The 26,286-nt window shown below is 49.2% G+C and overlaps 1 protein-coding gene across 1 annotated transcript in view; it reads right to left on the bottom strand.

Annotated features, from left to right (window-relative positions):
• Window positions 1–26,286, bottom strand: part of PAPLN (papilin, proteoglycan like sulfated glycoprotein) — a 44,650-nt gene that overhangs the window by 3,374 nt on the left and 14,990 nt on the right. Inside the window, exons 14-25 of the mRNA XM_036261503.1 lie at window positions 15,450–15,590; window positions 15,093–15,345; window positions 14,039–14,159; window positions 13,615–13,753; window positions 12,173–12,608; window positions 11,390–11,527; window positions 11,109–11,230; window positions 10,711–10,864; window positions 10,060–10,197; window positions 9,467–9,594; window positions 9,256–9,364; window positions 7,043–7,209 (exon numbers count right to left, since the gene is read on the bottom strand). Of these exons, the coding sequence (XP_036117396.1) occupies window positions 7,043–7,209; window positions 9,256–9,364; window positions 9,467–9,594; window positions 10,060–10,197; window positions 10,711–10,864; window positions 11,109–11,230; window positions 11,390–11,527; window positions 12,173–12,608; window positions 13,615–13,753; window positions 14,039–14,159; window positions 15,093–15,345; window positions 15,450–15,590 (2,046 nt within the window). The remainder of the gene's footprint in view (window positions 1–7,042; window positions 7,210–9,255; window positions 9,365–9,466; window positions 9,595–10,059; window positions 10,198–10,710; window positions 10,865–11,108; window positions 11,231–11,389; window positions 11,528–12,172; window positions 12,609–13,614; window positions 13,754–14,038; window positions 14,160–15,092; window positions 15,346–15,449; window positions 15,591–26,286) is intronic.

The following is a 26,286-nucleotide window of genomic DNA, read 5'->3' as shown; positions in this document are numbered from 1 at the left end:
CAGTCTATTCAGATTTGTTTCTTCCTGATCGAGGCTTGGAAAATTGTATGTTTTTAGAAATTTATCATTTCCTCAAGGTTGTCCAATCTGTTGGCATATCATTCATTAGTCATTTGTATTTCTGTGGTGTTGTCACTTCTCTTTCATGTCTGATTTTATTTATTTGGGCCCACTCTCATTTTTCTTGATGAGCCTAGCTAAAGGTTTCTCAGTTTTATTTACAGTCTCAAAGTCTTGGTTTCATTGATCTTTTTTATTGTTTTTTTTAAGACTCTTTTATTTATTTGCATTCTGATCTTTTTATTTTCTTCCTTCTACTCACTTTGGACTTTGTTCTCCTTTTTCTAGTTTCTTTAGGCGTAAGATTAGATTGTATGAGATTTGTATGTTTGTTTGTTTGTTTAAGTAGGCCTGTATTACTATGAATTTCCCTTTTTTTTTTTTTTTTTTATCCTCACCCGAGGACATTTTCCATTTTTTGTACAGATAGAGTGGGAGGGAGAGAGAGGAAGAGAGGGAGAGAGAGACATCGACGTGAAAGGGACACATCGAGTGGCTGCCACCCGCACGACCAACCAGGGCCGGGGACAAACTGCAACCGAGGTACATGCCCTTAGCGGGAAGCGAACCCGGGTCTCTCCGGACCGCAGGCAGACGCTCTAACCGCTGAGCCAAACCGGCCAGGGCTGAATTTCCCTCTTAAAACTAACTGCTTTGGCTGTGTCCCATAGATTTTGGGTTATTGTGTTTTCCTTTCCATTTGTTTCAAGGTAGCTTTTGATTTCTTCCTTGATCTCATTGTTAACCCATTCATTGCTTAGTAGCATGTTATTAAGCCTTCATGTGTTTGTGTCTTTTTCAGTTTTCTTCTTGTAAACTGATCAAGAAAACTGATCTTCTTGATTTCTAGTTTCATACCATTATGATCAGAGAAGATGCTTGATATGATTTCAGTTTTTTAAATTTATTGAGACATCTTTTGTGGCTTAAAATGTTGTCTATCCTGGAAAATGTTCTGTGTGTACTTGAAAAGAATGTATATTCTGCTTTTAGGTGGAATGTCTTAAAAATTAAGTCCATCTGCTCTAATGTGTCATTTATAGCCTCTTATTGGATTAATCCCTTTATTATTATGAAATGCCTTTCTTTGTCTCTTGTTACAGCTCTTGTTTTAAAGTCTATTTTGTTTGATATAAGTATTGCTACCCCAGCTTTTGGGGGGAGGTCCATTTGTATGAGATACCTTTTTCCATCCCTTTACTTTCAGTGTACATGTCTTTCAATCTGAAGTGGGTCTATCCATAAGATTATGTCTTTTGATTGGAGTATTTAGCCCATTTATATTTAATTATCAATAGGTATGTAGTTATTGCCATTTTATTGTTTTCTGATTTTTTTTTAGTTCTTCTCTGTTCCTGCTCTCTCATATGTTGATGACTTTCCATAGTGTTGTGTTTGGATTCCCTTCTCTTTATTTCTTGTATCTCTCTTGGTTTGTGGTTACCATGTGCTTCATGTATACCAGCTATGTTTATAGAAGTCTATTTTAAGTTGATGGTCGCTTAAGTTTGAACACATTCTAAAATCACTATAATTTTTACTCACCCCCTCCATGTTTGTTTTGTTGTTTTTTACTTCTTTTGTGTGTGTCCCTTAATTTATTATTGTAATTATACATGACCTTTCTACTTTTGCCTTTTTACCTTTGTATTAGCTTTATAGTTTGTTGATCCACTGCCTTTACTAAGTATTTGCCTTTGTCAGTGAGAATTTTTCTTTCCTATATTTTCTTATTCATATTTTTTATCTTCTTTTTTCCAACTTAACTCCCTTTAACAGTTCTTGCAGTGGTAGTGAACTCCTTTAGCTTTTTCTTGTCTGGGAACCTCTTTATCTGTTCTTTGATTCTAAATGATAGCTTTGCAGGGTAATCTTGGTTGTAGATCCTTGCTTTTCATTACTTTGAATATTTCTTGCCAATTTCTTCTAGTCTGCAGTTTTTTTGGAGAAATCAGCTGACAATCTTATGGGAGCTCCCTTGTAGAAAACTAATGGCTTTTCTCTTGCTGCTTTTAATATTCTCTTTGTCTTGAACCTTTGGCATTTTAATTATGTGTCTTGGTGTGGGCCTCTTTCGGTTCATCTTGTTTGGGACTCTCTGCGCTTATATATCTATTTCTTTTGCCAGGTTAGGGAAGTTTTCTGTCATTATTTCTTCAAATAGGTTTGCAATTCCTCGCTCTCTTCTCTTTCTGATACCCCTATGATTGCAAATGTTGGTTTATCCCAAAGGTCCCTTAAATGATCCTCATTTTTTTCCTTCTTTTTCTTGGTTTTTCACTACCTTGTTCTCCAGATTGGATCCTGTTTCATCTAATCTGCTGTTGATTCCCCCAATGTAGTCTTCATTTCAGTTACTGTATTCTTCATTTTTGACTGGTTCCTTTTTCGGATTTCCATCTCTTTGTTGAGGTTCTCGCTGGGTTCATCTATTCTTCCCCTGAGCTCACTAAGCATCCTTATAACCAGTGTTTTGAACTCCATCTGGTGGATTGCTTGTACCCATTTCATTTAGTTCTTTTTCTGGAGTTTTGGCAGCCTCCCTGTGTTTGTTTCTAAGTAGGTCTGCTATGTCTCCCAGTATTGGCAGAGTGCCCTTATGTAGCAGGTGAGGACCAGTGGAGAACTTCATCTGAGCTGGGTACTCCAGAAGTGTCTCTTGTGTGGGACGTGTGTACCCTCCTGTTGTAGTTGAGCCTTGGTTGCTGTTGGCACGTCAGTGGGTGGGACTGACCCTCAGGCGGACTGGCTGTGAGGACTGGCCATTACTACAGCAGACAAGCTGTAGGGGCTGACCCCACGGAGCTGCTTTAGCGGAGCTCTGGTGCCAGCCAAGTTTGCCCATCCAGTGTTTCATTTGTGGAACTGATTGGGTGGTGCTCTGGTGTGGTTTAAAGCTGGCCACTGGGTGTGTTGGTTCTGGAGACTCTTGAGAAGGGTTCTAGTGCAGGCCGTGGTCAGCCACCATTTGTGCCAGCTTGGGACTGCCTAATGGGAGCTAGCTACAAAATGATTTGTGGCCCTGGCCAGTTTTGCTCAGCGGTTAGAGCATCAGCCCCTGGACCAAAGAGTCGCAGGTTTGATTCCCATCAAGGGCATATTGCCTCAGTTGCGGTTCAGTCCCCAGCCCTGGTCATGCGGGAGGCAACCAGTAGATGTGTCCCTCTCACATCGATGTTTCTGCCTCTCTCTCCTCGTCCCTCCCACTCTATTTGAAGATATATGGGAAAAATATCCTTGGGTGAGGATTGAAAAAAAAAACATGATTTGCAGCTGGTTGCTGCTAGTGCTGGGCTTAGAGGTGGCACCCAGGAGAGGCTAAGCTGAGAACTGAGGCCAGCTGCTACTAGCGCCATATTTATGGCTACTTAGTTGAAGCTAATTCCAGGCCACCACAGGCTGCAATTTATGCTAGGATTCGGGCCACCTAATGGGAGTTATGATGTAAGGTGAGACCAGTCACCTCTTGTACCAAGATTGGGGTCACTTAGCAAGAGGTGCAGGGCACACCACTGCTAGCTGCTTTTGTGGAAAAGTCACTGGGAGTGGCTCAGGCTGGCTATGAGCTGGGTGGGGTGGGGCAGACAGTGTTAGCCAGGTTAATGGAGAGCTCAGATTGGTACTCCTGCCGGCTGGGTACAGGGAGGGCTTAACAAAGGAGCACTGGTTCTTGCCCAGAGATGGCTGCTTGTCAGTTCACTTCCTCCCTGTATGTCCCCGGTGCTCTTCAAACTGCTGCCCCCAGCACTGGAGCCCAGAATGGATGAGTCTGTGAACAAATCAGTTCGTGCGTGGGCCCTTCAAGGGGACACCTGGGACTCTAGCAGCCCTCCATCTCCCTTGGACACAACCCCTGCTGGTTTCCACAGCCAGACGTCGTTATGGGGACTCTTCCCGACACTAGTGCCTTGGGCTGGGTCCCCTCACTCCTCAGGGGGGACCTGCCCCTCCTACCAGTTTCCTCATGGCTTCTGTATATCCTTAGTTATAGGACTTCTGTTCAGCTAGTCTTCAGGTGGTTCTATAATTTAGGTATAATTTTTTTTTTTAATCCTCACCGAGGATACTTTTCCATTGATTTCTAGATACAGTGGGAGGGGAGGAGAGCCAGACATCAATTGGTTGCCTCCCACACGACCCGGGCCGGGGATCAGACCTGCAACCCAGGTATATGCTCTTGACTGGGAATTGAACCCAACAGTCTAACCACTGAGCGACACCAGTCAGGGCATAATTCAGGTATAATGTGGTCGTGGAAGGAGATGAGCACAGCGTTTACTACTCTCCCACCTTGGCCGGAAGTCGACTTCCACCCATTGTCAGCCACACTTGAGCGTGCAGTGGTCCTCCTGTCATGCAGCGCAGACTCCCAAATACTGACTGACTAGACGATTATACATCTCTTGAAGTCGGCAGGTGCCATTCTGTCCACTCACTGCTGGTTTCCTCCGACCTCAAAAGCTTTGTGCCTCCAATAGTCCCAGCTCATTTAGGCACTTAGTACCCCGCCTGAGACAGCAGTGCCCATTAGGCAAGGTGATGGGAAAACAGCCTGTGAGCGACAGCTCTTAATACTGTACTGAGCACAGGTCCTGTCCTCAGCACTTCCTAGGAGCTTCTGTATCTAAAAGCCCGGTGAGACTTTCATTCAGCTGCTTCACCCTAGCGCTGAAGGGGCCCATCTGCTTAACTTCCCTTTTCTTTCTGGGAGGGGCTCTTACTCCCCACTTGGCTTAGGCCTTCCTGGTACCTTCCCTTAATTCAGACCTGGGCCTAGGGAAGGCTTATCCCCTCTCCTCCATGCTCCCTTCCAAAGTACAGCCAAGACGGACTAGAGAAGTCTGGTATGTCAGTATTACCAGAGTGCTAACTACCTACACTTACATGAGTAGCAAGCCATTTATGCTCAGTTAAAAACTAAGTACCTTTCCTATCAACTTGATGTCAGCTGTTGCAGCCCTTGGGCCTCTCACAGGGCCCAGCATCGTGGTTAAGCACGCCAGCTCCGGCGCCAGACGGCCTGGGCGCGCCCACTTACCAGCGGGCTGGCTTTGGGCAGGACCTTAAGCTCTCTGTGAAGTGGAGATGATGATAGCCCTTTAGGCACATAGTAGCCATAGGTAAAGTTGAGTGTTTAATTATATTTTGTCCCACAGACTCATTCCTTCTCATTTAAAAAATTGAGTGACACTCCCCCTACCCACCAGTTTTATCCCTATAGCATTTTGTTTCTAACCAATCTTTTAGGCGAAAAGGATGAGAAATCCTCACATAGAAGTATGTCCCTTACTCTGTGCCACCCCTGCCCTGACGCTGACACTAATTCCACTATGCCACCAAACCATGACTAGGGCAGCGGGAGACCCTCACAAAAAAAAAGATTGAGAGCAGGTATCTGCAGCCTAATCACTGGAATGAATACAGTTAGGAGGGAGACCACTCCTAGTAAGAAGATGCCCCAACACTCTAGTCCAGCACAGGTGGGAGAAACAGCGACTGAAGCCATAAGTGCTGTTTCCGAGAGACAGGTCACAGCAGACCATTTCAGTGTGGTGACCACACGTCATCAAGAACCCCCATCCACCTTTGTCGAGCAGGTTTCTGATTGTAAGTTGGTTCCCATATAGACATGTCTACAGCTACTCACAAACACGACCATCAGTCCTCCAAGCAGCTCTCTTTCTCAAATAAATCTGCATTCTGGTTTGTCTCAAGTCTTGTAAGTTTGGTTATTATATAAACAAGAGATCAGTTTGCTGGGCATCATCAGAGGTAAAAAGTACTCCCTGCAGTAGGGGGCTGTCATCATGTATCTTAGCACCTAGTGATGCCAAGCACTGGGCTGGGCCCTGGGGACGCAAGTCCTGGTCACTATTCTAAGGAAGCCTGGGGTGTCAGTCCAACTCACTAAGCAACATTCCTACCACAGACCTTCAACCTCTAGCACTGACCGGTTCTCACCCTCATTGTGGCAACCAGGCCACACCCCAAGTGAAACAGTGTCCCTGGTACAATGCTACAGGCAGGGCTCAGGTCTGCTTCCACCCCGGACGTGGCCCTGCGGGTCAGTGAGCCCAGACCGAGGGTACATGGAGGGCAGGCCGGGCGCAGGGCAGAACGCCTTCCCTCTGGCTTATTTGGACATGGAGCTCTTGTGAGTTTGAACATTAAACCACAGTGTGTTTCATCAACTCTGAGATGCACTCATTTTCATATATACATCTGTCAAATTGGACTACATATTAATTGATGGTGTCTTGGCACTGAATTGACAACCTTTTATCCCCAGTGGTGGGAAAATAATGCATCTTACAACATGGTATTTAGATTTGTTGAAATTTGATAACTCAGCAAGAGCTGGAGAATATAAGGCTGAAATGTCAAATTACTGAGTAATGCAATTAAACTCCTTCCCATTTACAGGTGTAAGTTTAGTGAAAAGAACATAAATACGAAGAGTCGAAAGACCTAGGTTCTAGCAGCAACTTGGCCACAAATTTGTCGTGTGACTTGTAGAAACATCACTTGAGCTCTCCAGATATCTCGTTTGTAAGATGGCGACGCGAATCCCTGACCGTCCCTTTCTGAGTTATATGGTCAAAGGGCACTTTTCATTCGTAGGACCATGTTTTGCCACCCTAAATAGAATGGACAGATTTTAATGGTCTGTTTGCCTTAAGTATTATGAAGTTCCACTCAGTCATATTTCTGAAAATAAAACAAATCTAAAAAAAAAAAAGTTTTGCATCATCTGTGAGGCTGTTACCAGCTGCCTGCCCTGCACTTTCCTCCACCCTCACTGTAACCATGTCAGAGGCGGGGCAGCCCGCTGTGCAGATGAGCAAGGGCTCAGGAAGGGTAGGCCCTGCGTCTCAGTACCAGTAAGTGGCAGAGTGAGCCGGGATTTGGACCCGAGTCCCTGGGACCACAGGGCCTGCGCTCTGCGCACAGGCAGCTCTGGGGACAAGCGGGCCCTGCTTACCTGGCGGGCCCACCTTCACCTCAGTGCTGCGGCTGACCGCCTGGCTTCCGTGGTAGGTGCTGCACGTGTAGGAGCCCTGGTCCCCGGCCCGCAGGTTGTGGATCAGCAAAGTGCCATCTGGGGACTGGTGGACACGGTGGCCATCGGCTCGTATCGGCAGCCCGTTCCTGGAGGGGAGAGGACACGCGCTGTCCAGGGCCTCTGGTCTTCAGGCCCTAGGACCCTGCAGTGCTGCACCCAGGGCCCCAGCGGGCAAGAGGCAGAGGGAGGAGGTGATCAAAGACCATTCCAGAGCACCCAAATGGGAGGACGTTGTCAAAGCAAAGTAGCTCAAAGGTGACAGGCTCCCACCAACCGAGCACACTGCGCTGAGGGGCCATAACTGTGCCTTTTCCAGCAGGGGCCGCACCCTCTCCATTAGCAAAGGACACGGAAGCAGCCACGAGGCGCCAGGCCCTGTGCTGGATAATCCTGAGCACTCCCTGCCTCCAGGGCAGTGGGGTGGGGTGCAGGTGTTTGGGGGAGACTTCCCTGAGAAGGATGGCTAGCCGAGACCTGACCTGAGGCGGCGGAGGCTGCAGCTGGGAACACGGGGACCCAGGAGCTTGAAGGCAGGCCGTGGCCGGAACGAGAGGGAGGGAGAAAGGAAGCGCACGTGGTCAGGGGTTTGGGCTGGGTCCTGGGGCTAGCAGGACTGACGTGGTACTCGGACTTTGAAAGGATTGCCGAGGGCAGTGGGGGATGGAGGATATGCCCGAGAGCAGAGACCAGGTAAGTGGCTGGTGCACACAGGTGGATGACACAGGTGATAAAGGGACTGCGGGAGGTGGGGGAGAAACTACCAACAGGTTTCTAGCTTGGGTTACTGGGTAATGGTGGTGCCCCTCCACCACGGGGAGCCCAGGGCAGTGCTGGGGGTGAATGGTGAGGTTATTTTCCACCATTTTGCATTTTGGGTGCCTGTGAGATACCAAGGGGATCAGGTTTGAGATCGTGTATCACCTACTGGATAGTCCCAGAAACCATGTGTCTGCATGTTTGCCCAAGGTCAGGGACCGAGGACCAAGGCAAGACCCTGAGCTACTGGCTCCTAAGCAACAGGTATGAAGAGATGAGCCAGCTGGGAAGAGAAGCAGGAAGGACACCCGAAGACGGTCGTCACCTGGAGCCAAGGGGAGGCAGATCTCAGGAGGCTCGAGGTCACTGAAGGACACAGGCCGTGTGGGGAGTGGGAGGTGTCCAAAGGATTTAGGAGGCCTTGGCCAGTTCATCTCCCTGCAGCAGGGGTGGACAGGAGTGGGGTGGACAGTGGATGCTATAGAGAGCAGTGCTGTGACGAGGAGGCCGACTGAAGGCCGCTGCAGGGAGACACAGGGTCAGTTTTGAAGAGGGGTCCTGAGCATGTTTGCAGCTGGGAAGAGCCAAGGGAGGCAAAGTGAAGATACAGGGCCAGTCCCATCCTGGCATCACCTCACTTGATCAAGAACATCCCTCCCCCCTCAGCCTTCAAGGTGCAGACAAAGTCGCCTCCATGGCCACCTCTTCCTTGATGCTCCCAGATGGGAGGCAGCCTCACTCCTCAGTTCACAGACAGCACTTAGGGCAACTCTCTGGAGCTGAGGGGCACTGGGCCACGTCCTGCCCACTATCTGGGGGGCTCAGGTCAGCCCGGGATCCCCAGAGCCTAGCCTACTCCTGGTGAACTGCATGGAGGAAGATGACAAAAAGTGTGCTGAATGAATGAATCAGACCAACTGATTCCCACAAAGGCCCCTGAAGTCCCCCAAGCTGAGTGTAGCCCAGTGGTTCTCAAGCCCAGGGAAGATTTTCCACCGAGGGGATATTTGATACCATCTGGAGACATTTTTTATTGTCATGACTTGTGAGGGGGTGATAGTCACATTGTGGGTTGATGGCCTGGATGCCACAAAACATACTGCATTGCACAGGACAGTCCCAACAACCAAAACTTATCGGGTCCAAATTGGCATCAGTGCCGTGGTTGAGAAACCCTGGGATGGCCCAGCCAACGGAGAAGGGAGCATCCCTCCGGGGCCTCACTATGTAGGCGCCAGGCCCGGAGGCAGGAGTGGAAGAAGGTGGGGTGAGGACAGCGGTGACAGCAACGTCCCTGCAGAAAGGGGGCCACCTGTGCTCAGGCTGTACCGCCTCGGGGGTGGGTCTGAGGGCCAGGCCCTGGAACAGAGCCTTACCTGGACCATCTGATGTTCACACCTTCTCCCGCCACCACACAGCGCAGCCTGGCCGTGTCACCTTCCGGCACCGTGACAGTGGAGGGCAGCCCTGTGATGGTCAGCTCCCCTGGGCCCGAGGAGGAGGCACTGTTAGTCATGATGCGGATCCTGCCCAACCTGTGCCACCTGACCTGGCACTGTCGCCCTTCCGTTCAGGACTGTACCTTACCTAGAACTCTGAGCTGGACCCATCGCTGGTCGCGGTCCTGCCCATTGAAGGCAACACAGGCATAGAAGCCGCCATCTTCCACAGCGACTTGGCTGATGACCAGAGAGCCATCGGGCTGCTGCTGGTGTCTGGGGACCAAAGAGAGTCAGGGGGCTCCATCCCACGGTGGGGGTGGGAGGGGGGGACAGGGTCTTTCCCCGATGAGAGTGGGGTCTCCCCAGTGGCCTCCAGCTGCCAGCACTCACTGACTCGAAGGTTCCTGACTGCTAACCCTGGCAATAAATCATTTCAAGATTCCTCATACAAAGTGAAGTGGGTTTCTAGTTCCTGCTATAACTTAGTAGGCTCAGATCCGGGTCCTGCCACTTAGGAGCCGTGTGGTGTGAAGCGTCTGTGTGAAATGGGGAGAGAACACACCTGCCTCAACACGGCTCTTCTGCAGATGGTGGTGAGGACACGCCTCACTCACTGGGGCAATGATGTGAGCTTATCATTGCAGCCGGGCCTGAGTCTGTCCCCTGCCCACACCCTGGAAAGGCTCCCAGCAGCTCCTTCCCGAGGCCTGCACAGGAAGGGGGAGGAGCCGAACAAACCTGGGGGAGGACAGGGTCTGCCCATCTCTCTGCCATTCAATGGCTGGGGGTGGGAAGCCCTCGGCGCGACAGGTCAACCGGATCCGCTGCCCAGGACGGGCATCCACCACCCCAGGCTGGTTCTGGTCCAGGCGCAGCCTGAAGAACAAGCACCCCAGGGCCCTGAGGGCTCCCGGCCACTGCCTCCCCGTCCCCAACCCTGCCTGGGGGCGGGGCCTCTGCACATGCCCATGGGCCCCTCTCCTCCCCCCAGACTTAGCTTCCTAAAACCACCCCTCCGTTCGGGGAAGGACCCATGAGTAACTATGGGGGGGGGGCAGAGTTACAGCACCTGCTTTCTCAGCATCCCCCCCCCCCAAGCTCAGACTGGCTGCTCCCACCCTACATGTCTGACTCCAGGTTGTTGACCTGGGTTCCCTTCGCCCCTCTGCATCCCTCTGCAAAGCTGTCTCCGCTGACTTGGGGTGGAGGAAGGCTCCCCTTCCTCCAGAGGCTGAGCTCAGGGATTCATGTTTTTCTAGTTCTCACCTCCAGAGCCCTGAACGGGCCAGCAAGCCTGGTCTCAGCACATACTGGCCTGGGGACCCATTCACCCACTGAGACCTCCTTGGGCCCTGGCCCCGGGTGGGGGAGACACTGCTGCTCTGTTACCTGATTGCGGGCCGTGGATGAGAGGAGGAGATGGCGCCCAGGCCCTCGGCATCCCGCCCGCGGCTGGAGTCCCCAGGGCTGTGGCCCTGGGCCGGGTCCCTGGTCTGAGGGAAGTGCCCTGGCTCAGCCTCGGCCAGCACAGCCGTGTCACCCCCTGTCAGGAGGCCAGGAGAAGCAAGGGGTGAGCTGTGGGAAGAAGCGGGTGGAAGGAAGGGGGGGCCATGAGGCCGGGAGTGGGGGATGTGAGGAAATGAGGGTCATGAGGAACAAGACCTCCACCTCAGCCCAACTGGAATCCACGGTCCCTGCCACCAGCATGCCTGGGCCCAAGGACATCCCTGGGGTGACCCGGCTTAGGCCCGCTCAGCCAGTCCCTCCCACCATGGGGCCCTTGAGACCTGCGATGCGAAGCTGGACCTTCGGAGAGTCACGGCCTGGCCTGGTGCCACAGCTGTAGGTGCCAGCGTCCTCTGCCCGCAGGGGGCTGATGACCAGGGAGCCATCGGGCTGCAGCCTGTGCCTGGGTGAGTGGGGATGGGGGCTTAGTTCTGGGCTCCTGAGGACAATGAGACCCCCTTGGGACCCAGTGCTCCAACCAGAGGGGGCCACAGCCTCACACTCACCCTCCACCCCAGGGAAATCAGCGGGCCTGCCACTGGGGGAGGCCCCCTGCACACACCTGGCAGAGGAGAGGGGCTGCCCGTCTTTCTGCCACCTGGTGTGCAGGTCCATGGAGGCGTCCTCTGGGCAGAAGAGCCGCACGACCTGTCCCAGGGCCACCTGCACCAGAGAGGGCTCCGAGCCTGCCAAGTTAATCCTGGAAAAGTGGGAGGTGAGGGCCAGCATGACTGGCACATGCACCCTGACCAGGGACCACCCCTTCACCAGTGTGCCCCATCCTGTCACAGGCACTCGTGGGAGGCCAAGCTCCAGAAGCCAGTGGACTTAGGAACCCGAATTCCCCACCATGCCCAAGGCAGTGCCACCTCCACCTGCTCGGCACCGAGCCTGGGGCGGGGGGCAGCACACGCGATCCAGGTGGGGGCCAACCACCCTCCTGTTTTATTTTGTTTTTAATCTTCCCAAATCTCTCATTAATATGACACAATTCCAGGAGGAATAGCAAATGGAACCCTAACCCTAGGAGATGATATCACCATTTTACAGGCCAAGAAAGAAGTTGGTGGACTTGCCAAGTCATGAAGCCCAGAAGCTTTTCTAACCAGACAGACCCTGGGGTCAATGGCAAGATCTGCGGGTGAATCCAGGCACCGCCACGTCCTGGCTGCCTGACCTCCGAAGCCTGAGCTGCCCCAGGTGACGAAGCCCCCAGGCAGAGCTGTTTAGAGGGTCCCAGGCAAGGGGTGGGGTGGGAGGGCTGGCTGAACTCAGGGTTTTCGCTCAGACAGGCTCAGCTCCTAGCCTGGTCCCTCGCCCCCTACCTGGGAAAGGTGAGGCGCACCTGTAGGAGGAGCTGTGGGAGGGTGGTGCTGGCCACCCAGCATCTCCGCCTAGTCCAGGGGTGCTGCGCCCCAGCTCCTGGCCCCGGGGCCGTTCTCCTAAGGCCGGGGTGTGGTGCGCCTCCAGCCCGGGCTTTCTCTGGACCGTGGCCTCGGTCCTGTGCCGGCCGGCCTCCTGCTGGCTTCCAGGACTGTGGCCACCTCCACTGCTGTGGGTGCTCTGGCCAGCGGCCCCAGGCGCCGGTTGGCGGGGTGCATGTCGAGACCCCCGGCAGCTGCTCATGCACTCGTCCTCCGAGGCAAAGTTGTTGGCATTGCCGTGGCAGCCTCCATACCAGAAGCGGTTACACCGGCCCACAGAGGGGATGAAGTACCAGCGGGTGGCCCAGTCTGTACAGGAGCCCAGAGCACTGGGCAGCAGGCACCCCACGGGGTATGCTGAGGGCAGGAAGGATGCATGTTATCTGGGTGGCCAAAAATAATGCCCAGCAGAGCCCTGCCAAGAAGTACGCCCCACCCCCTGAGACAGGAGCCCCGCCCAGTTTATGGAGCAGCCTACACCCCTGCCCGGGCCCTGACCTGGCCCTGGGGGCAGAATCTGTTCACTGCCTAGACCTGTCCAGGGACCACAGCAGCCTCTGGAATCAGCCCATCACCTCCACCCACAGAACTAGAGCCCTCCAGGCCAGGGCTGAGATCCCTGGACTGGTTCCCCTCCTGCCCCTCCCCAGCCAGACCCTGGAGTGCACACCCAGAGCAACCCAAGGGCCTCACCTTGACATGCTCAGCAGGACAAGGACCCAGCCCTTAGCTCCCAGGGGCCTGTGAAGATGCCCAGTGATGCTCACCATGTTCCCCGGTCGCTTTGCCAACCTCTGAACATACCTGCAGCCCTAACCTGCGCATTCTAGCACCTTCCTCCGCAGCACAGCCTGCTCCACCTCTCCACATTCAGAGGCGACCCTGGCTGGCCCTTGCTTAAAGCCTCCTACAGACCCTGACCACCAGCCTGCCTGGCTTTCAACGTCACCATATTGGTCCCCAGAAGCTCCATCCATGCACCCCATGCTCCAGCCTCAGTAACCTCCCTTCAGGACTCCGCCAGGCGGGGGGGGACATCCCATCCATCCTGGCACAGACCTCTCTACACCATCTCTGCCTCCGAAGGGGCCTGAGCCCTCAGGGAGAAGGACAAACCTTCCTTCTCTGTGGGGTCTCCACCTACAACTCTCCCAACCCCTGGAGCAGCCAGGCGGCCTCCAGAGCAAATGTTTGAAATGAGAACAGTCTGGCTGTTATCTGGCCTGGTTCCTGGTAAGTGGTCAGTACGCACTTGTGGAAGAAATGAATGAACTGAGCCTAGGACGGTCTTTGGCTCTGAGTGGGGGAGGGGCACAGTGGGACCAGAGCCTCCCCACCAGGCCGAGGGAGGGCATCCACTCACCATAGCTGGGCTGGCCTACACAGCCTTCCCCAAAAGGGCCTGCTGCAGAGGCCACGTTGTCATAGCAACAGCCAAACTGGGAGCCCCGGCACTCACTGGGCTCATTTTGCTGGGCCTGGGGCTGGTGGGCCTTGGGGGCCTGGGGAGAAAGTTGGGAATAGGTCAGGCTCCTGGTGGGGACCCCAGGGTGCCTGGGCGAGGATGGCAGAGGGAGAGACAGAACTGTGAGCCCCCAGTGCAGACCCTCAGCCCCAGGGGGAGTCAGAGGCCAGAATGTCGGATGAAACCCCAGCCCCAAACCATCTCTGAAGCTTTGTGTCCTCGAGAGGACGGCCCAGGCCAGCAGGCTTCAGGGACCTGCAGGGTGGCAGGGAGCAGGTTCCCAGGCTGGACTCCTGCCCCATCACATGAACAAGACACTCACCGTGGAGGCCACTGCTCGCGAACCTGGCCTGCTCCCCACGTTGTCCCCGCTGTAAGACCTCGCGCAGCCGGCTTGATGGGGCCCCTCAGCCACAGACACCCCATCGGGGCAACACCCGTACCTAGTCAGAGACCACACAGCCCTCCCCTTACCACCTAGTCCCCTCCAGGGATCCTTAGCTTCCAGCACCCCAGCACCCCTGCACCCCTGCTCTGAGGCTCCCTGTGCAGGGGGCTGACCGGGCTAGGGTCCAAACAGGAGACCATGTGACCCTGCATACAAGGCGTTCCATCTCACAAACCCCGACACTCCCTGTCTACCAACCACTTAGCGGCCAGCAGGGAGGGTAACAGGAACACAATAAGCAGAATTGCAACCCTTATAACTGGCAAATCCTCAACCACACATCCTACCACAAAACCAAGGTGGGGCGGGGGGGGGGGGGAATCTGAGCCTGCTTGCAGTTTCCCGGGGAGTTTCTACAAAACAGCAACAGGTGGGAGGTGGGGTCAGAGGAATGTCAAGAAGCCAGCACTTATTTCACCCCCCAGCCAGGACTCGGGAAGGAAGGAGAAAGGAACAACCATCAGAGCACCTCTACATGCCAGGCGCCATGGGATCCGTTTTGTCCTCAGTCACCCAGCCAATGGCTGGCACTGCTCCAATTCTCAGCAGAGGAAGCCAACATCAGAGAGGTTAAGTAACTTGCCCAAGTCACCCAGTGCACAGCTAGTAAGTGGCTGAGCTGGGGATCACCCCCAGGCCACTGGCGCCCAAGTCTGGCCACTTAGTACCCTGGACCTTGAAGGAGTGGGAGCCTGGTTTGGATTGAGAGCAGAACTCCTACCCGGTGTGCCCTCCCAGAGCCTCAGGCTGTCGCTGCGGGGAAAACAGGCCTTTCACCCCACTGAGCGTGAGGAAGCCCAGCAGCGGGAGCAGCCAGGGCAGCTGCAGGCAGCACCTCTGGTCCCATTCCTGAGCTCGGCAAACCCGCCCCACCCCGCCTGACATACACCTTCCCTCTCTGACCTGGTGAGGAGGGAGAGGCACTTACCTGCTCTGCTGGCAAGAGGCCCCAGGGCAGCCTTGCCACTGCGGCCCAAGAGATGCCGTGTGGCCATCGGGGCAGCACCCATAGAGGCTGTGTCTGCAGTCCTGGGGCCCTGAGCCAGACCACAGGGCCTGCTGGCTTGGGGACTGCTGCAGAGAAGAGACTGGGCCTGGGGCTGGCAGGTGGGGGCCCTGGTCTCCTCTGGGGTTACCCCGGGCTGAGGGTTGCTCCTGGGGTGCCCACTGGTCTCTGGAATCTAGAAAGAGGAGGAAGCACAAGACAAATGATGTGCTCACCTGGTTCCTCACCTTATGTGTCTACATCAGACCGACTTCTCTCCACCCCTCCCTAGCCACTCACCCCTGCCTGCAACCTCCATCTCCAGGGCCCTGGGTTGGGGGCTTCCACCAAGCTTCTCACCTGAGGCAGGGGCCTCCCGAGGGCCCAAAGACATCCAGGGGGCCCCGAGACTGGTGTGCACGACCTGCATGCTTGGGACCTCTGCAGGGAGCCGGGCAGCGAGATGAGATGCAGAGGGACAAAGAAGAGGAGTGGGCTTGAGGCAGGGCCAACCCTGGCCAGCATCTGCTCCCACCCTACTGCTCAGGTGGGGCTTGGGGAACCCAGGAAGGCAGAAGTGAAAGGACCCTCACCAGTGATTTCATAAGATGCCCTCCTATGTTTTAAAAGATTCTTTAATGGCACAGAAAAAACTAATATTATATGTTCAGCAAAAAGGAAAGCCAGATATAAAATTAGCTTCTATTTTGATCCCAACTATAAAAAACAAAAAGTCATACACAACTTTTAAATTTTGGATTGATGAAAGAACAAATAATCCAATTTAAAAATGAGCAAAGAGTCCTGGCCGGTTTGGCTCAGCGGTTAGAGCATCAGCCCGCGGACCAATGAGTTGCAGGTTTGATTCCAGTCAAGGGCACGTACCTCGGTTGCGGTTCGTCCCTGGCCCTGGTCAGGTCATGTGGGAGGCAACCAGTCCATGTGGCTCTATCACATCAATGTTTCTGTCTTTCTCTCTCCCTCCCACTCTACCTGATAATAAGTAGAAAAATATCCTCAGGTGAGGAATTAAAAAAAAAAAAAAATGAACAAAGAGAAAATAGATAGAAGTGAAATCTTGACAATGTGGCAGCAGAGTGAATGAAAGCTACACAGACCATCTACCAGGACCAAACTGGAATTACAATTAAAATAAAGACAAATCATTGGGGAAAAAGCAACAGAAAAGCAGCTGGAGAGGACCCATACAACCAGGGACAGGAAAAAAGGACACTGAATCGAGCCTGGTAGGATCTGCAGAGGGCAGAGGGCAGGCTGGGAGCCCACAGACAGCAGCTATTTTAGCTGTAAGCAGCTCCCTCGGGGTTAAAATACCAAGCCAGCTCCCCAGCACAGAGGGCTGGAACAGAGCACTAAATTAGCTACAGCCACTCACATTGGGCTCTGGGAGAGGGAGGACAGACTGGTCTGAAACTGCATGGAGAGACTTGGAATTTGGAGGCCACTGGAAGGTTTTTCCTGAATCATTCCCTCACAGGACAGTAGCCATCTTACTCAAAGACCGTCTTCCCAGAGCCCTGGGGAGAAGCAGCAGCCCCTCCCTCAGAAATTTAACACCACCCAGCTGGGCCAGAGAAATGCAAATTGAGGCTTATTAACAGCCAGCATCTTCCCCATCCTCTGGAAATCCTCTTACTCTGAACACCTGAGGGATTTTTTTTCCCCACTGAGTTGAGGGTTACAACCCAAGGCTCATCAATTAACTGAGACTAATAGCCTCCAGGCAAAAAGCTAGAGGATAACTGAACTTTTCCTGGGCTTGCAAATCTACCCAGGAAAGTAAGACTTGACATGGGTCCTCCCACACTCATCCAAACCCAGTAGAAGGAGCCACAAACAGAACACCAACACCCACAGGGAAAATTTGGCAGGCCCCAAAACCCACTGAGGTAGCCAAAATGGCAAAACAAATAAACAAATCCCAAATGAAAGAACAAGAGAACTCTACTGAAGATGAGATAAACGAAATGCAGTTCAGGAAGTTATCAGAGATAGAGTTCAGCATGATGATAATAAGGAAGCTCAACACCATGAGTAAGAAGCTCAACACCATGAGTAAAGATAGAAACATTGAAAACCAACCAATTGGAAATGAAGAATAACTTACCAGAAATAAAGAACAAATTGGAAGAAATAACCAGCAGAGTAGAGGAAGCTGAGGACCAGATCAGTGAATTAGAAGACAGGGTAGAAAAAAATCACCCAATCAGAAAACCAAAAGGAAAACACAATTCAATAACAGGAAGACAGCTTAAGAGAACTGTGGGCAACTGGAAGGTAACAACATTCGCATCATAGGAGTTCCAGAAGAAGAAGAAAATGAGCAAGGGTTAGAGAATATATTTGAAGAAATAGTGACAGAAAACTTCCCTAACTTGGTGAAGGGGAAAAGTATTCAAGTTCAAGAAGCATAGAGAACCCCAAGTAAGAAGAACCCAAACAGGCCCACACCAAGACACATAATAATTAAAATGCCAAAAATTAAAGACAGAGAGAGAATTCTAAAGGCAGCAAAAGATAAGCAACAGGTTACCTAAAAAGAAGCTCCCATAAGGCTCTCAGCTGACTTCTCAACAGAAACACTACAGGCCAGAAGAAAATGGCATAAATAACCAAGGTCATGAAAAACAAGGATCTGAATAAAGAGCTTCCCAGACCAAAAAAAAAAAAAGCTAAGGGAATATATTAGCACCAAACCAGCACTGCAAGAAATGTTGAAAGGACTGCTGTAATTAGAAGAAAGAAAATATATATATATAACCACAAAAAACAAAAATAGCAATAAATAAGTATATATCAATAATCACCTTAAATGTAAATGGATTGAATGCTCCCATAAAAAGACACAGAGTAGCCCTGGCCGGTTTGGCTCAGCGGTTAGAGCATCGGCCTGTGGTCCTGAGAGACCCGGGTTCGGTTCCCGCTAAGGGCGCGTAACTCGGTTGCAGTTTGTCCCCGGTCCTGGTCGGTTGTGCGAGTGGCAGCCACTCGATGTGTTCCTTTCACATCGATGTTTCTCTCTCTCTCTGTTCCTCTCTCTCCCTCTCACTCTACCTGAACAAGAAATGGAAAAATGTCCTCGGGTGAGGATTAAAAAAAAAAAAAAAAAAAAAAAAAAAGACACAGAGTAGCTGATTAGATAAGAAAGCATGACTCATATATATGTTGTTTACAAGAGACCCACCTCACAACAAAAGACTCACATAGGTTGAAAGTGAAGAGATGAAAAAAAAATCTTCCAAGCAAATGGAAAGAAAGAAAAAAGCCGGGGTAGCAATACTCCTATCTGATAAAATAGACTTCAAAATGAAGGCCATAACTAGAGACAAAGAAGGCTACTACATAATATTGAAAGGATCTATCCAACAGGAAGATATAACCTTGGTAAACATATATGCACCCAATATAGGAGCACCAAAATATATTAAAAATCTTGTGGAGGACTTCAAAGGAGAAATCGACAGCAATACAATCATAGCAGAGGACTTCAACACCCCACTAACATCACTGGATAGATCCTCTAGACAAAAAATTAACAAGGAAACAGAGACTCTAAATGATGCACTAGATCAAATGGATATAATAGATATCTACAGAAAATTACATCCTAAAACTACAGAATTCACATTCTTCTCAAGTGCACATGGGACATTCTCAAAGATAGACGGTAGTTAGAACACAAACTAAGACTCCACAAGTTCAAGAAGATTAAAATCATATCAAGCATCTTCTCAGATCACAATGGCAAGAAACTAGAAATCAATTACAGCAAAGACATTTGAACACAAAGAGACTAATTAGCATATTAAACAATGAATAGGTTACCAAGGAGATCATGGAAGAAATTAAAAACTTCCTGGAAACCAATGAAAATGAACACACAACAACACAAAATTTATGGGATGCAGCAAAGGCAGTCCTGAGGGGGAAGTTCATAGCACTACAGGCCTACTTCAAGAAACAAAAAAAAAATCTCTAATTAACTCTTTAACCTCACAACTTAAAGAACTAGAAAGCATACAAAAAGAAAACCCCAGAGCAAGTAGAAGGAAAGAAATAGTAAAGATCAGAGCAGAAATAAATGACAGAGAGACCAAAACAAACAAACAAACAAACAAACAACAAACAAAAAAATCAATGAAACAGAGCTGGTTCTTTGAAAAGATAAACAAGATCAATGGATCCTTAGCTAAAACAGAGAGAACCCCAAAACACAAAATCAGAAACGAAAGAGAATTGACATCACAGAAATACAGAGGATAGTTAACAAATACTATAAACAATTACTGTATATGGCAACAAATTGGATAATCTAAGTGAAATGGACAAATTTTTAGAAACATAGTCTCCCAAAACTGAACCAGGAAAAGATAGAAAACCTGAATAGACCAATAACAACTAAGGAAATTGAAGATGTAATCAAGACTCTCCCAGCAAACAAAAGCTCAGGCCCCGAGGGTTTTAAGAGGGAGTTTTACTGAACATTCAAAGAAGAACTAATACCCATTCTCCTCAAACTATTCCAAAAAATTCAAGAAGGAAGACTTCCAAACTCATTTTATGAGGCCGGCATAACTCTTAATTCCAAAACCAGATAAAGACATGACAAAGAAAGAAAACTACAGACCAATATCCCTGATGAACATAGATGCCGAAATCCTTAACAAAATAGTAGCAAATTGGATCCAGCAATACATTAAAAAAATTATTCACCATGACCAAGTGGGATTCATCCCAGGGATGCAAGGCTGGTACAGTATTCACAAATCAATAAATGTGATACACCACACAAACAAAATGAAACATAAAAACCATATGATCAGTCTGGCTGGGGCTGAGCATCGACCCATGTACCAAGAGGTCACTGGTTCATTTCCCAGTCAAGGCACATGCCCAGGCTGTGGGCCAAATCCCCAGTGGGGGGCAGGCAGCAGGCGGCCAATCGATGTTCTCTCTCATCAATGTTTCTATCTTTCTCTCCCTCTCCCTTCCTCTCTCTAAAAATTAATAAAGAAAAAAACAAACATATGATTGTATCAATAGATGCTGAAAAAGCATTCCACAAAATCCAGCACCCATTTCTGATAAAAACACTCAGCAATGTGGGAATACAGGGATATCTCAACATAATAAAGGCCATATATGAAAAATCTACAGCCAACGTCATACTCAATGGGCAAAAATTAAAAGCATTTTCCTGAAGAACAGGAACAAAACAGGAATGCCCACTTTCACCACTCTTATTTAATATAGTGCTGAAGTCTTAGCCACAGCAATTAGACATGAAGAAAAAATAAAAGGGATCCAAATTGGAAAGGAGGAAGTGAAACTGTCATTATTTGTAGATGACATGATATTATACATAGAAAACCCTAAAGACTCCATCAAAAATCTACTAGATTTAATAAACAAATTTGGCAAGGTAGTAGGATACAAAATTAACATCAAAAAGTCGATAGCGCCCTGGCCAGTTTGGCTCAGCGGTTAGAGCGTCGGCCTGCAGTCCGGAGAGACCCGGGTTCGGTTCCCGCTAAGGGCACGTACTTCGGTTGCAGTTTGTCCTCGGCCCTGGTTGGTCGTGCGGGAGGCAGCCACTCGATGTGTCCCTTCACGTCGATGTTTCTCACTCTCTCTCCCTTCCTCTCTCTCCCTCCCATTCTATCTGTACAAAAAAAAATAAATAAAAAAATAAAATAAAATAAAATAAAATTTAAAAAAAAAAAAAGTTGATAGCATTCTTATACACCAATAATGAACTCAAAGAAAGAGAAAGTAAAAAAAAAATCCCATTTACCATTGCGGCAAAAAAATTAAGATACCTAGGAATAAACTTAACCAAAGAAGCAAAGGAGCTATTTGCAGAAAACTACAGGACATTGAAAATAGAAATAGAGGAAGACATAAAAAAGTGGAAGCACATACCTTAAATGTCCATACTACCCAAAGAAATTCATAGATTCAATGCAATTCCCAACAAAATAACAATGACATATTTCACAGAACTAGGACAAATACTTCAAAAGTTCATATGGAACCCAAAAAGACCCCTAAATAGCCACAGCAATCTTGAAAAAGAACAACAATGTATGAGAGATCACAATACTGGATATCAGGTTATACTACAAAGCCACTGTAATCAAAACAGCCTGGTACTGGCACAAGAACAGGCATATAGACCAGTGGAACAGAACAGAGAACCCAGAAATGGACCCAAGATATTATGCTCAATTAATATTTGACAAAGGTAGCAAGAGCATACAATGGAGTAAAGACAGTCTCTTCAATACATGATGTTGGGAAAATTGGACAGCTACATGCAAAAAAATGAAACTAGACCACCGACTTACACCATACACAAGAATAAACTCAAAATGGATAAAAAACTTAAATATGACTGGTGAATCCATAAAAATCCTAGATGGAAACATAGGCAACAAAATTTCACACATCACACGTAGCAGAATTTTTACTGATACAACACCTAAGGCAAGAGAAACGAAAAAATGAACACACTATATCAAACTAAAAAGCTTCTGCACGACAAAAGAAACAACTATCAAAATGGAAAGGAAACACATTATATAGGAGAGCATAATTGCCAATGATACATCAGATTAGGGGTTAATTTTCAAACTATATAGAGTACTCATACAACTGAACAAAAAGAAGACAAAGAACCCAATTTAAAAAATGGGCAGAGAACCTAAGTAGACACCTCTCCAAACAGGACATACAAATGGCCAGGAGACATATGAAAAATGCTCAACTTCACTAACCATCAGAGAGATGCAAATTAAAACAACTATGAGGTATTACTATGGAAAACAATATGGTGTTTCCTCAAAAAATTAAAAATTGAACTGCCATTTGACCCAGTGATCCCACTTCTAGGAATATATCTTAAGAAGCCTGAAACACCAATCAGAAAGAATATATGTACCCCTGTGTTCATAGCAGTGCTATTTACAATTGCTAAGATCTGGAAACAGCCTAAGTGTCCATCAATAGATGAGGGGATAAAAAAGCTGTGGTACATGTACACAATGGAACACTATGCAGCTGTAAGAAAGAAAGATCTCTTATCATTTGAGGCAACATAGAGGAACCTAGAGAGCATTATGCTGAGCAAAATACAGTCGTCCCTCGCCACTTCGCGCTTTGATTTGCGCGGCTTCACTCTATCATGTTTTTTTTTAATATAGTATAGTATTTGAAAAAACCGTGATAGAGTGAAACACGAAAGTTGAAGCGCGAAGTGGTGAGGGACAACTGTATATAAATAAAGAATCCTACTTCGCAGAAATTCATTTATCATAGAGTCTGGAACTGATTAACCACAATAAACGAGGGCTGACTGTAAGCCAATCAGAGAAAGACAAATACCACATGATCTCACTTATTTGTGGAATATAATGAACAAAATAAGCTGATGAACAAAATAGACCCAGAGACATAGAAAGGAGTACGGTTCAGACTGACAGACCTCAGAGGAGGGGGTTGGGGGAGGGATGATGTGAACCACAGAACTTATATGCATGTGTGTAACCAATGGACACAGACAACAATGCTGGGGGAAGGCGCAGGATGGGGAGGAGGGTGTCAATGGGGGGGAAAAGGAGAAGCATCTGTAACAAAAATTAATTAATAAAAATTGAAAAATAAGATAAACGATGGCAGAAGCAAGGTCAAAAAAAAAAAAAGACCAAAGAACTTGAACAGACATTTTTCCAAAGATACACAAATGGTAAACAAGCATGTGAGATGTTCAACCGCATTGGCCATCAAGGAAATGCCAAACTAAGCCATGATGAGATGCCACTGCTCACCCACTAGGATGGCGCTAATAAAAAATCTGAAATAACAGTGTTGGTGAGGATGTGGACAACCTGAACTCCCCATTGCTGGCGGGACTATAAACCGGTGCAGCCACATGGAGACAGTCTGGCAGTTCCTCAGAAAGTTACATGGAGTGACCATATGGTCCATCAATTCCGTCCCTAGGCACACACCCAAGAGAAATGAAAACCTATGTCCACACAGAAACTTGTACATGAATGTTTATAGCAGCACTAGATAGCCAAAAGGTGGAATAACCCAAAGGTGCAACAGCAGATGAATGGGTACACAGACGGTGGTGTACCCATGTGGTAGTTATTCGGCCCTGAAGCACAGTGCACACAACGCAGTGAAAGAAGCCAGTCCTTTTCTATGATCAAGTCCAGAGTAGGCAAATTCACAGAGACCGAAAGCGGATCAGGTTCCCGGGGAAGAGAAGGTCACAGGCAGGTACAACATGCTTTCACGGGGTGATGGAAATTTCCATCACGGGGGGGAGAGTTGGTCTTGTACAACACTGGGAAGCCACCGAATAGCACCAAGTTGTGCACTTTAAAATGTTTAACCGTCTGTCATGTGAATTTTATCTCAATGAAAAGATTCCATATTAAAAGTAATTGGATTGCCCTGGCTGTTTTGGCTCAGCGGTTAGAGCACTGGCCCTTGGACCAAAGGGTCTTGGGTTTGATTCCCAGTCAAGAGCGTGTGCCTGGATTGCAGGTTTGATTCCTGGCCCCAGTGTGGGTCGTGTGGGAGGCAGTCAATCAATGTTTCTCTCTCTCTCTCCCCCTTCCTCCCTCCCTTCCACTCTGTCTAAAAATCAATGGAAAAATATCCCTGGGTGAGAATTAACAAAAAACAAACAAACAAACAAAAAAGTAATTGGATTGACAAAGGAAAGGGCAGAAAGAGAATAATGAAAAAGCAAATTTAACAAAATGTTAATTGCAGAATTCAGAAGGTGTGTACACAGCTCCTCACTGTACAGTTCGACTTTTCTATATTTAGAATTTCCCATCATATTGTCCAGCTGGGTAAATTCACTAAAAATCATGAACTACACCATTAGAATGGGGTAATGTTATGGTATATTATATTTAACCACCACAACAGTTATTCAAAATATTTTTCATTGTAAAATGTTGAAGAAAAATGCAAAAAGCTAAGAAAATTAAGGCAACAGGAATTTTTTTTTTTTATCCTCACCCGAGGATATTTTTCCATTTTTTGTACAGATAGAGTGGGAGGGAGAGAGAGGAAGGGAGAGAGAGTGAGAAACATCGATGTGAAGAGACACATCGAGTGGCTGCCACCCGCACGACCAACCAGGGCCAGGGACAAACTGCAACCGAAGTATGTGCCCTTAGCGGGAACCGAACCCGGGTCTCTCCGGACCGGAGGCCGACGCTCTAACCGCTGAGCCAAACTGGCCAGGGCAGGAATTTTTTTTTAAATGATAACTAAAATAAGACAGAACACACCCCAAATGCTCATAGTGGAAGTTTCTGAGTGCTGTGTGTGTGCATGCGTGCGTGTGTGTGTGCACATGTGTGTGCGCACATGTGGGTGGGTGTGTTGGGTGGGATGGGGGAGGGGGTCCCTTCCATTTGTATTTTTAGTTTTCCACAATGAGCACATTACTACATAATAGAATAAAATTATAAAAAATAAGTGAGCCCTGGCCAGTTTGGCTCAGCGGTTAGAGCGTCGGTCTGTGGTCTGTAGAGACCCGGGTTCGGTTCCCGCTAAGGGCACGTACTTCTGTTGAAGTTTGTCCCCGGCCCTGGTTGGTCGTGCGGGTGGCAGCCACTCGATGTGTCCCTTCACGTCGATGTTTCTCTCTCTCTCTCCCTTCCTCTCTCTCCCTCCCACTCTATCTGTACAAAAAGTGGAAAAATATCCTCGGGTGAGGATAACAAAAAAAAAAAAATAAGTGAAAATTCCATTCCCATATGCACAACATCTTACCAGTCCCCAGAGACTATTTAAAAAGTAATAATTTAGGTTTGGAAAACTTCAGTAGATATGCAGTCAAATCTTTGTTTTCATGTTATTGCCAATCCCACCCAGGCCAAAACCTCTCTGCAGACTCAGGCCCCGACCAGTTCTGGAACCTCCCACCCACGTCTCTCGGGCCTGCAGTCTCCAGCCCGCCTGGGTCTCTGCCTGCAGTCCCTCTGTCCCCTCACACCTCCCTGCCAAGCCCATTCTGCCTCTGGCTTCCCCTGTGACTCTTCTCATCCATCTTTCTGGCTTCCCTTAGAGCCCAGGACCCCTGCCCACACATGCTCTGGGCGTCGGGCTCTGCTGGGCCAGCACCTGCCCCTTCATTTCTGTTGCTCTTTCTAGAGCCTGAATTTCTGCAGCCTGCTCCCCACCAAGCTCCTGCTTCCTGACTGCTGCCCCTTCAGTCTGACCCTCAGGCAGGTGCCCGTTTGTCCTCTTAAATAGCTTTCCTGGCGTCACTGCCTGGCTCCAAAACGCCCAGCGGCTCCCCCAGGCCCTGGGGGCAGATGTGAGCGCGGCCCTGGGCACCCTGAGAGTGCACACCTGGCCAACCTCCCCCACCCTCGCCAACCTCCCCCACACCCGCGCCCCGCCCCACCTCCCCCTACCCCCCACGCGCGCGCCCGCCGACCTCCCCCCCACCCCCACCCCCCTACCCCCTGCCCCGCCCGACCTCCCCCACCCGCGCGCCCACGAGGGCAGCTACTGAACACTGAAATGCGGCCAGAGTGATGGAGAAGCTGAGCTGTACATTTTCATTAGGATTGACTACATTTTAAATTTAAATGCTGACGCTTGATTCATTTATAGGAAAACACCTCAGAATGTCTGGAACAACTTGGGTAGTCAGTCGACTTGGTCAACTGTACATTTTGTGAAATCCTAACAGTGATCACATATGCCAGTTAAACGTTAGCATCCAAAGGAGTTGTGCTATAAGTATAAATTATATATTGGAATCCAAAGATTTAATTTTCTAAAAGATCTTGTGTAAAAAGAAGGTAAAAAAAAATAAAAGATTTAAATGACATCTCTGGCATTCTATTTCTACTGGTGAGCGCAGCTCAGGAGTCTAGAGAGAGGAGGAAGCAGAGGTCCCAGGGAGCCCGGGTGTCCACTCGGACACCGCCCCTCAGGGGGCCTCCTTGGGACCCCGGGACCCTCCTCCTGGGCACCCACCAGGATGCACTACAGCATTTGTTCCAGTACCCGAACCCCCAGAAACCACTGCAACTCACAAGTCTCACCCGTTCTCACTCACTTCCATGAACTC

This window comes from Molossus molossus, unplaced genomic scaffold (assembly GCF_014108415.1).
Source record: "Molossus molossus isolate mMolMol1 unplaced genomic scaffold, mMolMol1.p scaffold_m16_p_1, whole genome shotgun sequence".
NCBI classification, from domain to species: Eukaryota; Metazoa; Chordata; class Mammalia; order Chiroptera; family Molossidae; genus Molossus; species Molossus molossus.
The sequence above is the reverse complement of the archived record's forward strand: the minus strand, read 5'-3'. Positions and strand labels throughout refer to the sequence as shown.